Source organism: Mandrillus leucophaeus, unplaced genomic scaffold, assembly GCF_000951045.1.
Source record: "Mandrillus leucophaeus isolate KB7577 unplaced genomic scaffold, Mleu.le_1.0 Scaffold619, whole genome shotgun sequence".
Taxonomy (NCBI): domain Eukaryota; kingdom Metazoa; phylum Chordata; class Mammalia; order Primates; family Cercopithecidae; genus Mandrillus; species Mandrillus leucophaeus.
The window spans coordinates 650,645-665,946 of NW_012106686.1; the positions used below are offsets into that span (position 1 = coordinate 650,645).

The 15,302-nt window shown below is 38.5% G+C and overlaps 1 protein-coding gene across 2 annotated transcripts in view; it reads left to right on the forward strand.

The window, feature by feature from the left end:
• The first annotated feature begins 8,454 nt into the window (after positions 1-8,454).
• Positions 8,455-15,302, forward strand: part of MTPN (myotrophin) — a 62,518-nt gene continuing 55,670 nt past the window's right edge. For both annotated transcript variants that reach the window (XM_012000114.1, XM_012000112.1), the window contains exon 1: positions 8,455-8,883. In XM_012000114.1, the coding sequence (XP_011855504.1) occupies positions 8,812-8,883 (72 nt within the window). In that variant the 5' untranslated portion in view covers positions 8,455-8,811. The remainder of the gene's footprint in view (positions 8,884-15,302) is intronic.

The window sequence follows — 15,302 nt, forward strand, 5'->3', positions numbered from 1 at the left end:
ACTCTTTCTAATTATTCAAGTCCTAGAAAACTGAGATTTTTAAAAATTAAGGTTATTACATCCATGTAATTTTCTGTATTCTTTCTAAAGTCTTTGTGCTGTTAACTTACAGGGCTTTGACTCCTGGGTCTAAAATGCACACCAAGTCTTGCTCACTCTTAAACACTGACATCAGCTAAAGTGTTATCTTCAGACCTGAGAGAATATGACAATCAAAGTAAACTGCATTCATGAGACACAGGGTCAGAAGTTAAAACTATTCAACCCCTCTAGGCCCAGGAACTATTGTGAAAGAGCAGGAACTATTGTGAGATTATAGGGCTGATTTTTGGAGAGAAAATTAGTTCAAAGTTTCTCTGTAAATTAAAAATAAATATCAATGGCAACTACGCAAGATGAGCATCTGAGCCCCTGTGTCATATTAACAAGGTTTTCTTGGAGCATTAACCCACTCTTTAATTTAAAAAAAAAAAAAAAGTTATTAAAAGGTTTATAGAAAGTATATCTTATGGTCAAGATGATTAAAATGTAATGGATTAGCCTGGTGGAGTGGCACACACCCATAGTTATAGCTATTCAGGACTAAGCTACTCGGGGAGGCTAAGGCGGGAGGATCACTTGAACCCGGAAAGTAGAGGTTGCAGTGAGCTGAGATCATCCACTGCATTCCAGCCTGGACAACAGAGAAAGACCTTGTCTCACAAAAAACAAAACCAAACAAAAAAAAACAGCAAGAAAAATAAAATTTAATAGATTTGTTTATGAAATTTGAGAGATAGATTTAATTGCCTCATGCTGTCTTTATTGGGGCTTATTGTTTGGGAAAGTAAGTTTCCTTTCTCAAAGAATAAAATTTTTTGCCTTTTTTTTTTTTTTTTTTGAAATCTTTGAGTTATCACTTTGGCTAAATAAATGACTTATTTCACTTGCGATTCCATTTTGTGATACCAAGAGTTTTAAACTTTTAATATCTGACAGACTTTCCAAAATCAAATGATAAATTCAATCCTTTGGGCATCATTAATTTTTTGATATTAGGTCCCCTGCAGTCCAAAAGAAACATATTCAGCTTATTTGGTACAATAAAATCATACAGGAGGCATTGTCAAATATAAAATGGTGTTTAAACTTCTTTGGATAATATTTATTTATTGACTTATTTATGAGATAGAGTCTCACTCTGTTGCCCAGGTTAGAGTGCAGTGGCACGATCTCAGCTCACTGCAACCTCTGCCTCCTGGGTTCAAGCAATTCTCCGGCCTCATCCTCCTGAGTAGCCGGGACTACAGGTGTCCGCCACCATGCCTGGCTAATTTTTGTATTTATAGCAGAGAGGGGTTTCACCATGTTGGCCAGGCTGGTCACAAACTCCTGACCTCAAGTGAGCCACCTGCCTTGGCCTCCCAAACTGCTGGGATCACAGGCGTGAGCCACTGCACCTGGCTTGATTATATTTATATAAATGTGTTATTAGCATGTGTTCCAAAATTGTATGAGATTGCTGAGGTTCTGGTATGTCTTAGTATACGCTATCAGTGATAATTATAATTGCTATGTAAAACTGTTGTATGCCAGAGAAGTAACCAAATTTCCTCGTCATTTGTATCTTTACCCATGGCTGTTCTAAGACTTTTGTCATCCATGATTGTTTTACTTCATCCTTTTACAGGGCGGTTTATAATCAACTATAGAACTCTGAGGAGTACTCTTAAATATAGGTTTGTAATATCTTTAGACAATATAGCATTGGAATAAAGAGAAAGAAAAGTCCCAGGACTCTCATGGAGAGTTGATGTATTCAGGAGGATTGCTGATCCAGTATCGAGCAGAACAGGAATTCATTGCATGAACTGAACTAACAGAAGACTGAAATACTCTTTTATGGCTTTTTGTCTAAAACACTTGCTGATTCTTTCAGTTTTGTTTTCTAGAGTTAAGAAAATTTTCTCTTCTTTTAGCTGTTTACAGCTTTTAACAATTGAGTAAAGTATACTCCAATAAGAAAAATTCAAAACAATTCCATTGCAATTGCTTCAAAACTTGGAAACTATTTGGTGAATATCCTTAGTTTATGACAATGTAGTTCTTTGCATAAATTCAATAAGAATCTATTTTCTTTTATAACAGGACATAATTGGAGACACTGGTGATTTTATCAAGACTTTGACTGTAATGACATTTTCAGACTGCCTTGAGAAAATGAGGCTGACCTATAAAGCCAATAAAAGCCCCTTGGAAAATTTGGGATCATACATTGTTATTTGCAGAGTCCTGACCTGTGGTAAGTAAAGTGTCACTTTCTGACAGGCCTAGGAAACTCAAGTTTTCTTGGGACCTTGAAAAAAGAGGAATTCACCCAATTCACACAGGTGTCTGCAGGCACAGTAAATCCTTAGCAGGGCTCAAGGCTTTTAAAAAGCTCAAATCTTAGATTCCTTGTGAAAAGCTTCCAACAAAGCCAATTTTATAAAGAGAAAGAGAGAACCTACACGGCAAAGGATTATTCTTGCTGCACTTTATGCAAATAATCAAGCCAAATATAGTAGAACTAAAACTTATTTTAAACATAAATTGGTCCTACTATAAGTTTGTCTTTAATAAAATTTGAACTTTTGGAGACAGAAAAATTACATTTCAAACTAAACTATAGTACGCCTGTTATCAGATTCTAGTCTTGCCTAATGTTTCTGATTTTTATTATTTTCCATAATTTAGCCTGAATTCTAAAATTTTTCCTGACTACAAGTCTCCAAAATAATCTTTTCAATTTTTTCCCCTCCTTTTTTTCCTTTTTCGTCCATTTTTCCTGATTGAAATCACTAGGAATTAAGCTGTGCTCTTCTTAAAGCCGTGCAAACTGAAGCTGGACAACTTAAATTTTGCAAGAAAATAACAGCAACCTATTTAATTACATAAACCACTTTTATACCTGCCTACTGATGTGTGGACGTCAGAGTAATATGGCCTATGTCAGTTTTCCAAAACTGTTTTCACTTTTTGTTTGTTTGCTGTTTTTCTTTCTCTCTTCCTCTCCCATTTTTTTTCTTTGTGGGATGTGAGACCTTACAACCTGCTAAAAATGAGCTTTCCTAACAATGTGGAAACTGTCTGTCTAGGAATAAACTGTCCTAGACAAAACCAGAGATTCATTTTCTTCTAAAATGCTTTCTCCAAAAGATTTTAAAAAGAAAAGGGCAGCAAAATGTGAAAGGAAAATAAAAACAACTCCAATTCACTATACTAAAAGAAAAAAAAATTAAGCTGAAAGCTGAGTCATGCAAAAAGCTGACTTTCCTTTTTGTTCCTAAGAAGATAGCAACAGATAAAAGGTTATATCTCCACAGGTAGCTTCTCTATGTTCACCTTATGTAAAATACGCTGGTTTACTGAGTATGAGACAAATACACAATTGACTATTTCTCTATCTGCTCCTTTTCTCTTGCAACATGTGGATTACTATACCCTCCCTTTCTCTCCTCCAGCCCACCTTTCCCCTTTAAATAATGAAACCCTCAAAATCATCTTTGAAGAAAGGCACAGACCACAGACTGTTTCTGCGATTCCATGTTCATTTGTTCCAGGTATGTCCTTAACCTGCCTACTGATGTGTGGACTTCAGAGTAATATGGCCTATGTCAGTTTTCCAAAACTGCTTTCACTTTTTGTTTGTTCGTTGTTTTCTTTCTCTCTAAACTCCTAAATTGATTGAGGACCTGTCTCAGATACTTTTGGGTTTACACCACATTATCCCTGTCCTTATCTTTTTTTTTTTTTTTTGGAGACAGATTCTTGCACTGTCACCTGGGCTGGAGTGCGGTGGCACAATGTCACCTCACTGCAACTTCCGCCTCCCAGGTTCAAGCAATTCTCTTGCCTCAGCCTCCCCAGTAGTTGAGATTTTACAGGCACCTGCCACCACGCCTGGCTAATTTTTTGTATTTTTAGTAAAGACGGGGTTTCACTATGTTGGCCAGGCTGGTCTCAAACTCCTGACCTCGTGATTCACCTGCTCGACCTCCCAAAATGCTGGGATTACAGGTGTGAGCCACTATACTAGGCCTCCTTGTCCTTATCTTAAGTGAGCACTGGAAAATGTGTTCTCCTTAGAGTCTGAGCAGCTTTCTTAGACAACTCCCTGTCCACAGAAGGTTGAATACCCACTCCCACTTGGAGTCTATTTACAATTTCCTTTAGTCTTGACTGATAGCTATTTTGGCATATCTCTCAAAAATTTAGCCAGCTTCTTCCATATTTGATTCAAGCTAGCTCTACATACTTTGATTGTGTGTCTCCATTGTACTAAGTCACAACTTTCTCTTTTACTTCATTCTTGTAGGTACCTTGAATCTATCAAGCTCTGTCATGGGAAGACCTGTGCCATGTTGTTCAACTGAAAAGATTCTGGGGTACCACTTTAATCTGTATGGAGGTTTTAGTCACATGTGTGACTATCACACCCGTAATTTGATCCTTGCCAAGAGGTTGAGTTCTAATCAGCCTTTGTTGCTCATCTCAGTTTTGTTTTTTAATGAATAATAATGAGAATCACTTGCATCTTCTAAACGTGCATGTCTCCAAGTTTATAGCGCCCTATAATCACTTTCATTCCTAACTGCACGCTGGACAATTATTTTCTGAACTCATCGTTTCCTGTAGTATTGAGGCAGGAAAATAGGGTCTGGAGGCAGGGAGATTAATTAAATCTTTTTTAATTATCTAAGGCTGATTCACACTGACTTCGTAAAACTAAATCAAAAGGAAAACCCCAACTTCCCACGCCCAAGTAACGAAAGGACTCAAGGCTACTCCCTTTGCAACCTCCATCTTTTCCGGGTGGCTGATAAAAAAATTGTAAGTACCTCTGATTGATCCCCTCCTGCAACCAATCAGGCTGATCACAGGCCAAGTCTTCCTTTGCATAGGAGTATAACTTTGTAACTTCACTTCAGCCTCCGATTCGTCATTTTCTGCAACCAATTAGATATTTGCATAGGGTGTAACTGTGACTTTGCTTCAGTCTCTGATTGGTCCCCTCCTGCAACCAATCAGACAGATTATAGGCCAATACTTCATTTGCATAGGGTGTACACCAAGTAACCAATGGGAAACCTCTAGAGGGTATTTAAACCCCAGAAAATTCTGTAATGGGGTCCTTGAGCCGCTTTCTCCAGCCCCTTCGTACCCTACATAGTGTGCTTTCATTTTCAATAAATCTCTGCTTTTGTTGCTTCATTCTTTCCTTACTTTATGCATTTTGTCCAATTCTTTGTTCACAGTGCCAAGAACCTGGACACCCTCCACCAGTAACTGTATTTTATATAGTCAATAGTTACTGATACATGCCACCAGCTTTCCATTTTCTGGCCTTTTCCTCTAGAACTACTAGAGCTTCCCCATATTATCACAGGAGTTTTGCCAAAGGTTTCACTCCTGTGAATATGAATCACCATCTTTACAGTTTCTCCTATCACTTCCTTTGCTGTGTACTCCCCAGACACTGAGCCAATGCCATTTATTTAAAGGTTTTGTTCTAGTAACATCCCCATTCTGACACTAATTTCTGTGTTAGTCAAGATTGGTTCAGTGTTCCTCTAGTAATAAACACCACAATTTAAATGGCAGAAAACAATAAAAGTTAAATTCATATTCATCGTATATATCGATTATGGGATGGTGAGGGAGCTCTGCTCATTGTAGCTATGCAGGAACCCAAACTAACTGTGTAGCCAGTATCTTGCATGTTGCTAGTTGCTGTAGTAGAAGGAAAGAGTTCTGAAGGGTCTTACAATGACAAGCCTGGAAGTGACTCATTTCACGTCTGCTCATAACTAATAGCCCAAAATTAGTTACATGATATTATTCAACTGCAAGCCAGGAAGAGCAATTCTCTCTTGAGCCCAGAATGGCAGACAAAGGAATTATTTGTTTAACACCATGAATACTTACCAAAATAGGTAAACAGAAAAGATAACTAAGATACTTGTGATACGTGCTGTAAATGGGGGAAAAGCTGGGCTATATAATTGAGGGACCTATTTAAAGTAGGTGGTCTGGGAGGTCTCTCTGAAGGTTTGCATTGAAACCTCAAAAGTCAGACGGAATGAACAAGACTTAGACGAAGGACATTCCAGAGAAGAAACAAGAAGCATAAAGGCCTTAGGGTGGAATGAGCTTGGTTTAGCTTGAAACTGACAGAAGACAAGGTATTTCAAAATCAAAGAAACAATGGGGGTGGCAAGGGAGTGTCATGAGATAGGAGATACTATCAACTACCATCAGCAGTCGGTGCATAGAAGGCCCTGAAGACCATATCAAGTAGTTAGGATTTTAACCTACCTGCAATAGGAAGTCTTTGAAAGATCTTAGGACAACAAGTGCATGTTTAAATTTTAAAAGAGTAACTCCCAATGTGGGGAATTCTCTAGAAAAGGATGAGTGAAAATAGGACACCAACTGGGAGGCTATCACAGCACATAGCATCATAGCAGTGTAGACACAGATGACAGTGGCAGGGGTGGGGGATATGTGAGGGTGCAGGGAGTAGTAATAGTGAAGATGGCAAGAAATGAACACATTTAAGACGTATTTTTGAAAGATTTACTGATGGATTGAATAAGAGAAAAGTTGAGAATGGGAAGAGCAATTATGACTCCCCTGTTTCTGGTTTTAGTGATAGGGTGGTTGGCAGCGCCATTTACAGTGATGGGTGGGGGACAACTAGGTTTAACATCTACAGGAGACCAGATCCTATTCTGGACATGTTAAGTTTGAGAAATTCAAATGAGTAAGAAGTTATATATAAGAATAGATCACATAGGAAAAGTCTGGTTAATGGTTTATTTTTTATTTTTTATTTATTTTTTTTTTTAGATGATCTTGCTTTGTCACCCAGGCTGGAGTGCAGTGGTGCCATCATAGCTCACTGCAGCCTCAAACTCCAGAGCTCAAGTAATCTTCCCACCTCAGCTTCCCAAGTAGCTGGGAAGGCAGATGTCTGCCACTGTACCCAGCTAATTTTTTTAATCTTTGTGTTTTGTAGAGACGGTGTCTCATTTTGTTGCCCTGGCTGGTCTCCAACTCCTGGCTTCAAGCGATCTTCCAGCCTTGTCCTCCCAAAGTGCTAGGATTACAGGTATGAGCCACTGCACCCGGCCAAAGATATAAATCAAGAGCTCTCAGCATGATGTAACTCAGAAATCACACAGGTGGGAGTGTGTTGGAGAAGGGATGGAGATTCTAGGACTTGCCTAACAAACTCCCCTTTGAGATTTGTTTCTGGAAATATATCACTATTGGGTATGTGGACTTGTGTTTCTAATTGTCAGGGAGTAAAATTAACAAAGAACAATCTAGATAGCTGTTAAAATTTGGAGGGATTTCTTTTGATTTGAAACCTATTTGCTATTCTGATAGCAAAGAAAAAAAAAAAAATTTCCAAACACTGTTGACATCCCCATTTTACACATGTGGAAAAATGAAGCAGAAGGGAGTTCAGTAACTTGTCCAAGATGACACAAAATTAGCAAGAAGTGGGGCCTGTATCACAAACTAAGCAATTTGACTCCAGAGTCTGTTTGGAACCCCTACACTGCATGGCAGTGGTGATAAAGTAGCTTGGTTAATGTGTTTTTGTGGGTTACAAATAATAGATTATATATGAGTTATATAAACAGTAAGTTATATATGTATATATATTTCTAGTTCCAATAAGCTTTTATTGGATCTATGTTCATGTGCGCATGCCTGGATCATTAGGGTTGTGAGGAATAATTCAGGTGGTAGCTGTGCAGTATGGCATTACAACTAAACACTAGGAGAACAGAACTGACTTCACCAGAACAGTCCTGAAGTTTCAAACCATTAAAAACAGTAAATTTAAAAAACGCAAATTGTACTAGACAGTTTGATTTGTTCCGCTTTATGGCATCAAACTGAATTCCTAGTCCTGGACGTCATTTGCTGGTCAGGAAGATGAGTTAATTTTTTTTTTTTTTTCCCTGCCACACACTAAAGTTTTTCGCTCCAGAGAACATTATACACAGTGTTAACACGCTCAATTTACATTGTAGTTTTAAGTGTTTAAGATTTCCTGGAGGGCAGGAATAGCGTTATTCCACCGTTTTCAGCCCAGTAATACTGGATAATGGAGAGAGGGAGGATGAAAGGGAGGGAGGGGAGGGGAAAGGAAGGCAAGAAGGAAGGAATTCCAATCAAACACTCTTACTGTACATTTTTAGAAGCTGAGCAAGATGCCCTCCAAGATTATGTTTTTTAAAAAGTAAAGTTTTTTCCATTAATGGTGGTGCAGAAGCGACATAACCCCATCGAAACTACTCTCACTCTTCCTCCACTACTCCACTGTCTTGACCTCCCCTGGGTCCCCTTCACTCAGCCTCCCAGTCCCGCCCACTCCTCCACTCTGGACTCCCGGCAGCCTGTATACTGCGCATGCGCACTAGTGGCGCTCGCGCCGCGGACCCAGAAAGGGGCGTTCCGCGGAGGAGAAGAGGAAGAGGAAGTTGGGGGAGGGTCCTAGCGGGGAGTGAACCGGAAGTGTAAAGGTTCCTGCCTCTCCTCGGCCAGGCGGAACCTGCTCTGCTGGGCCCGGTGGCCGCAAAAGAACTTTCTTTCTCCCGCCCCAACGGTCGCCGCGGCCATCTGCCTCGCCCGCCTGGCAGCCTAACCGGCCTTCTCTTCTTCTCCTCTCCGGCTTCGCGCGGCCCTGCCTCCCTCTCGCCCGGCGGCGTCCGCTTGCTGCTGCCACCGCCTCCTCATCTTCTGCCCGGCCAACCGGCCTGCCCCGCTGCAGTGATGTGCGACAAGGAGTTCATGTGGGCCCTGAAAAACGGAGACTTGGATGAGGTGAAAGACTATGTGGCGAAGGTAAGCGGGGATGAGAAGAGTAGGCGAGAACACGGAGGTGGGCTAGAGATGTGGCTGAAGAAGCTCATGGGAGCTGGACTGCGGGGATGGGGGTGGGCGGGGGGGAGAGACTTCCTGGGTGGAGGCGGCACCAAGGAGAGAGGGGCGTGTAGGGAGGAGCTAAACTGAAAGAAGGGTCCAGGTAACTTGGTAGCGTTCTGTGTCAGGTAAGTGCTGTGTTAATACAGTCAGGCTCTACCTGACTTCTTGGCCTCTTGGGGGAGGGGAGGAGTGCTGTCTGGCTCATCCAGAGTTTCTTCTGCGCACTGATCATTTGAGTTTGGCCCTCTTCTACACCAAAGTTTGAACCTTTCTTTGAATGAGGTAATTCTCCATCTTGGACTTACCTATTACTAAATGAAGTAACCTAAGTAATTAGGAACAGTGGAACATTTTTTTTTAACGCTGGGCCTGGTGTGAAGTTAAAGAATTCATTGACCGTGAAAAGAGTACCGAAAATAGCAATAGTTAAAATTCTGAAACTGGATATCACTTCACTGTGGTGTCTTAACTTTGGGTGTGGCCTTTTTCCTTTCACCCACCACAACAAATGCATATTTGCTTCAAGTGGTAAGGCTGTCAGTTGGCATCTGGGAATGTTTGAGATGTCTGAATAGTTTTTAAAACAAGCTGTTAACTTCAGTTATTCCATTCTTCTCCCTGATTTCACCTGAAATGCTTGCATATGTAGTAAATAGCAATGCAGTTTAGTGGCAGTGTATTTGGGGGGTAAAATCATGATGAAGAAAGCCAAAGTCAAACCTCAGCCCCAAATATAAAACTGCATCCACATTGTGGCAGAGTGGGAAACTTGAAATTCCAAGCTAGTCTGCCTTTCCATCCTGAAACTGTGCCTTTCTAATTATGAGAGAACTTAACATGTGATTTTAATTTAGTGATATCTAAAAAGAATTTTCCAAAGCAAGGATAATTTTATGACAACCACGGATGGCATCTTGCTCACCTTCTAAAAGTGTGAGAACCCAGTCTAGATTTTAATTCTTCAAAGAATACGACCTGACCTGGGTTTTTGCTTCAGAGACTGTGTTAGGAAGCAAGTAACCAGAAGCAGTTTCTTTAAACTTACAGGATTGTGTAAGGCAAACTGCTGATGGTTTTTGCTTTATTTAATGCTGTTACAATTTAGACTTTCTGGATACTGCTTACCTGCTTAGTTATTTGCAGTGGAGTTTTAGGACAGGCTATCTTCTAGATACTGCCTTCTCATCTGGTAGCCGACTGAAACTTGACTTACTGGCTATTTCAATAAAAAGCTAAAAAGAAGAAATTATTTGGTACACTTACCAGTGGTGGGACACTGCAATACTCTGGAAGTGAGTGGACTTTTGTTTTCCTGTCATGGTGGAACCTAGGTTGTTTGATATACTTGAAATACAAAAATTGATTAAGTACTAACTGAACTTACAGCTACCAAAATAACACAATGTATTTAGTGTTTTCCTGACACATTATTTAATGTCATCCTTGTGAATATTGTGAAGTAAGTTCTATTATTGGTCCCATTTTACAGATTACTGAGATGCAGGATACTTAAGAAAAGTTATGGAGATGGTATAGTGTGAAGCGAGAACTAAACTGCTGACTCCAAAACTGAAACTCTTTAACTGCTCCACGCACTCTCTCTCAGTCTAAGATCTAATTGTGAAAGCATATCATACGAAGATTTCTAGTAGGACGTTCCCAAGGTCCACATTCAGGCAGGTAAATTGTGCCCAAAGAATTGTCAACTACACAAAAAAAGTTTATAAGAAAATATGTGCCAATAAAGATGGATTAATTTATTTCCAATTAGTTTTGTAATTAAGTTAGGTTATCATGTTCAATTTGATTATTTTCCCTATATTACTACCATAGCCTGTCCTTCATTAATATAAAAAAATGTGCATAAGAGGGAGGGTTGACATTCAGAAAAAGCGAAAGGAAGTATTGAAAGTTGGACTCTGAAAAGATATGACTGTAACTGTAATGTAATCTGATGTACAGAGCATTGAGCTTTATCCTTTCTTAGTTTTGAAGATTTCATAAAGTATCTTTCAATTCATTAATGAGAAATAGTAACAAGCACTGAAGTTTGTACTCACTCAGCTCCCTTATGGTGCCTATTTATACTTCCAGGTCCTTATTACAGTTTCTTCTGCCCCACAGCTGTCTTCCCTGCTTCTTTATTGACTCACCTTTTTCATCTACCAATTTGTGAACACTCACTTTTTGAGTTTCTGTAACGTGCATCTATCTGAGTAGGTATGTACAAAGAAAATACTGAAGAAACACTTAGATCTGTGTAGTCATCATTCTCAGGGGTGAGAGTCTATTTAAAAATCTCTCCTCAACATTCCTGTGAAGAGCTCTCATATTGTTAACATAAGAATCTACCTGTAAGAGTAAGAGAAGCATTTTAGTATGGCCCTCCTCCTTCTCTCTCTGTCTTTTTTTTTTTTTTTTGGAAACAGGGTTTTTTTGTTTTTGTTTTTTTGGAGACAGGGTCTTTGCTTTGTCGCCCAAGCTAGAGTGCAGTGTCATGATCATAGCTCACTGTAACTTCAGACTTCTGGGCTCAAGTGGTCCTCCTGCCTCAGCCTCCTGAGCAGCTGGGACCATAGGTGTGCACCACAACACCCAGCAAATTTTATTTTTTGTAGAGATTGGATCTTACTTTGTTGCACAAGCTGGTCTCAAACTCCTAGTCTCAAGCGATCTTCTGGCCTCTGCCTCCCGAAGTACTGGGATTACAGGTGTGAATCACTGGGCCCAGCCCCTTTTTCCTTTATAAATTAGTATTTTTAAAAATCAATAATTACATTTTTCTACCTGCTTCTGACTTCTCTTGAAATTTGAAGTGTGAATATCCCTAAATCATTAGTTTTAGGTGAGTTCTTGAACTTAGAAAAGTCAGTTCACAGTTCCCAAACCACTGAAAATTGTGTTTTGAAATGGAAAAGACAGTATTTAGAGAAAAATTTAGATTACTACATTAAATGTTCATTTATAACTTTAAGTCAATACCTAAAGCAATTTTAAAGTCTTTCAGCACGATATTTGGCTTCTTGACTGACCTAAGGACCACAGTTAGTTAATTCATTCATTTTTACTGGGCATCTTTCAGGTCTTAAACACTTTAGTAGTCTCGGGATGATAGTAAAGAAGTTGGGCACAATTTTCGGGAAACGTAAACATCTATATTTAGCAGACCTACGTGAAAAAAAATTCAGACTTTTATAGTAGTATACAAATTATAAATAACGTCTCATTTTCATAAAATTCTGTTGTCCAACTGGAAAACAAGGGAAAGTCAGAAAATAAGGTATTCATGAGCAGCTATAAGAGATATTCATAGCCCCATTTTTGATCTGGATATTTGTTTTGGGTGACATTATTTTTGACTTTGTCTTACATTTCTGCCTTTATGTTCTCCTGTTGGAGTTAATTCTAGTCTTACCTGAGTTTCAGACTGCATAAGCTCTGTTCAGACAAATTCCAAATTGAGCTGTTTTCCTCTCAAAAACTGTTTTCATTCCTATTGTGTCTCCATTTTGACTAATGGCATCATGACCCAACCATTTTCCCAAACTGGAAACTGGGAAATTTTCCTAGATTTCTGAGGGTTACCAAGACTACCTTCTTAGTCTCCCTCATCCATTCCTCACTCTCCTTTCTTCTTCTCACTACTTTAGATCAGTTACTGCTTCTTTCCAACCTGGACTATATTTTCTTTCTTGATTATTTTCTTATAGTCAAGAAAAATATAGTCCAGGCTGGAAAGAAGCAGGAAAAATTGACCCCTTCCTGGTCAGTTTACACAGTGTAGGTGGAGGGATCTCTTTATAACATGAATGTAAGCATGCAATCTTTTTCAGCCAGTCTCCTTCACTGTGCTTAAAATATTAATACTTCTGTGATTTCTCATTGCTTATTTTAAAAGGGCCAACTCCTGCTTGGTTTGGTGTACTAGACCACTATTATCTCATCTGGGCTTGCTTTTCTACACTTGCCTCTCTGTAAGCACTCTGCTCCAGATCCTACCATCCTGTTTCTTCTTTGTAGATCTTTTCATGTGTTCTTTCAACCTCCTTGACCAAGTCTGCTCACCTCAGTCCCTAACCCCCAACCTGGTAAACTCCTGTTTACCCTCCTAGGGTAAGTATCACCTCTTCCGGAAAAACATTTTGACTTCACATAGAGTGCTGCTGCTTTTACTGTTTTGCTCATCAGATTGCTGTGATTTTGTTTACATCTGTCTTCATTAGGCTCTGAACTCCTGGAGGGTAGAGATAATATATTCTTTTTCATCTTTCTGTCTCCAGCATAGCGCCAAGGAATTTTACCCATTAAAAGCATGTTTCTAGTAAGAAATTCATTTTATTCTTAACTTAGCAATAATTTCAACATACTTCTTTAATTACAGAATAATAATTACCATTGACTGGATGACTTACATTGTCAGGTACTAGAAAGCACTCTGCAAGATGTTTTAGCTAAGTTTTTATTTGCTTCTTACCACAGTGTTTCAGTATAGGTAATAATCTCATTTTAAGGATGAAGAACCTGAGGCTTAGAGAACTGAAGTAACTTGACAGGGTCACAAATTAAGTAGCATAACTGGAATTTAAACCCAGAACTGTCTGAATCTATAGGCTCTGTGTGTGTGTGTATTTATAACCAGATCAGTTTGCTTTAAAATGGTTGTTTTTAGCTAACAGCGCTTCGGAATTAAGAAAATGAGAAAGAGGCTTGTAAGAAGTAGGCACAACTAATTAGCTCTGACTGTGAATGAAGACAAAAATGGCGACCATATTTTAAAAATTGTAAATGTAACAATTCAGAAATAATTAGCATAGAGACAAACATCTCTGTAAACTTAAACTCTCATCAGAGACTGTCATCACTCAAGACGTGTCCATAAGAGTGACTGATAGCCTGCAGAATGTTTTTTTGTATTTATAGTCACATATAATCTTACCTTATAATTTATGTTCCTAATTGTGATCCTACACAGTCCAGAAAAGATTAAATTTTGTTTGCCTTTTTAGAAAGAAAAAAACTAAATTATTGAGATTTATATTCATAATTATTTAAATAATACCAGTAACACTTTGAAAAAAGTGTGTTTATAAAATTTTATGTATTTGAGGATTGTGATGCAGTATACAGGTATTTCATTTACTTATCAACAGTAAGCCATGAGCATTATTAACAATGTTAACCCTATTTTAGAGATTTTAGAGGCAGAGATTAAATAACTTGCTCAAGATCATAAAGTTCTTAAGTGGTAAAGCTGAGATTTGAACTCACTTCCTTGGGTTCTGAAGGAGTTTCAAAGCCCCATGCTGTTAACTACTTCAGCATACCCTTGACCTTCATTTCTCAATAAGGCCAGATAACTAGGGGAGTACTATAATATGGAGTAAATAGTAAAGATAAACAATCACAGCAGGATGGTAATTATACATTGAGACTACTAAAAGGTGAGCTTTGTGGTGGATTTTGAAGATCCAACGCCCTTACAGGTGAGTGCTTGTGAGTTGCCTTGATAAATAGCCCCTTATAATCTTCAGCAGGTCTAATAGATGTACTCTCTTGTTTACAAGTACTTCTGTTTCACTTGCTGTGAAATAGAAGCCTGGTCTCTAACTTCCCTTTCTCTGTGGTTTCCTTTCCCTCCAGCCTCCATTCTAATTACATCTGCCATTGACACTCTAATAGACTTGAAAAGCAACAATTGTGCACCATGTGAAAGGATAGAATCTCTTGAACCTGAGAAAGATATCAGTTCTAATCTTTAGAAATTGCAAGAGTTATTGAGATCACTTTTCACTTTCCTAATAAAATAGCCGATTTAAAAGAGGCCCTGATTCAATCTACTTCGCATTTATTGGTTTTAGGCAGCTTCCTTTTTTTCTTCTTCTTTAAATTATTAGTTTCTTTCTTATAAAAATATATCACTATGTGTTGCCCTTTCTACGGAAGGGCTGGTGACCCATTCAGAAAGCATATGTCAGCTTGTATAAGACACAAGTGTCCTCAGTAGACAGAGAAACTTTAGTATAGATTCTTTTCTAATTATTAATGATTTTAGTCTTTTTAAAAAATATATAAAATAGAGGAAGATCTTTTTTTACATTGGAACATACATGTTCATTCAGATGTACAGAGGCTATATAGAGTGTTTTGGTTTGAGATTCTAAGCATTGTCCTTTTATTAGCACAGATAATTAAAATTGTAATGAATTAAAGCTGATTTAAATTATGAAAATATTATGTGCTTGTTATTTTAAAAAGCAAAGCTGTATTGAATAAAGTAAAATATCCCATTGACTATTACTCCTATGTGGTTCCTCTCTTTAAAATATAAAATTGATTAG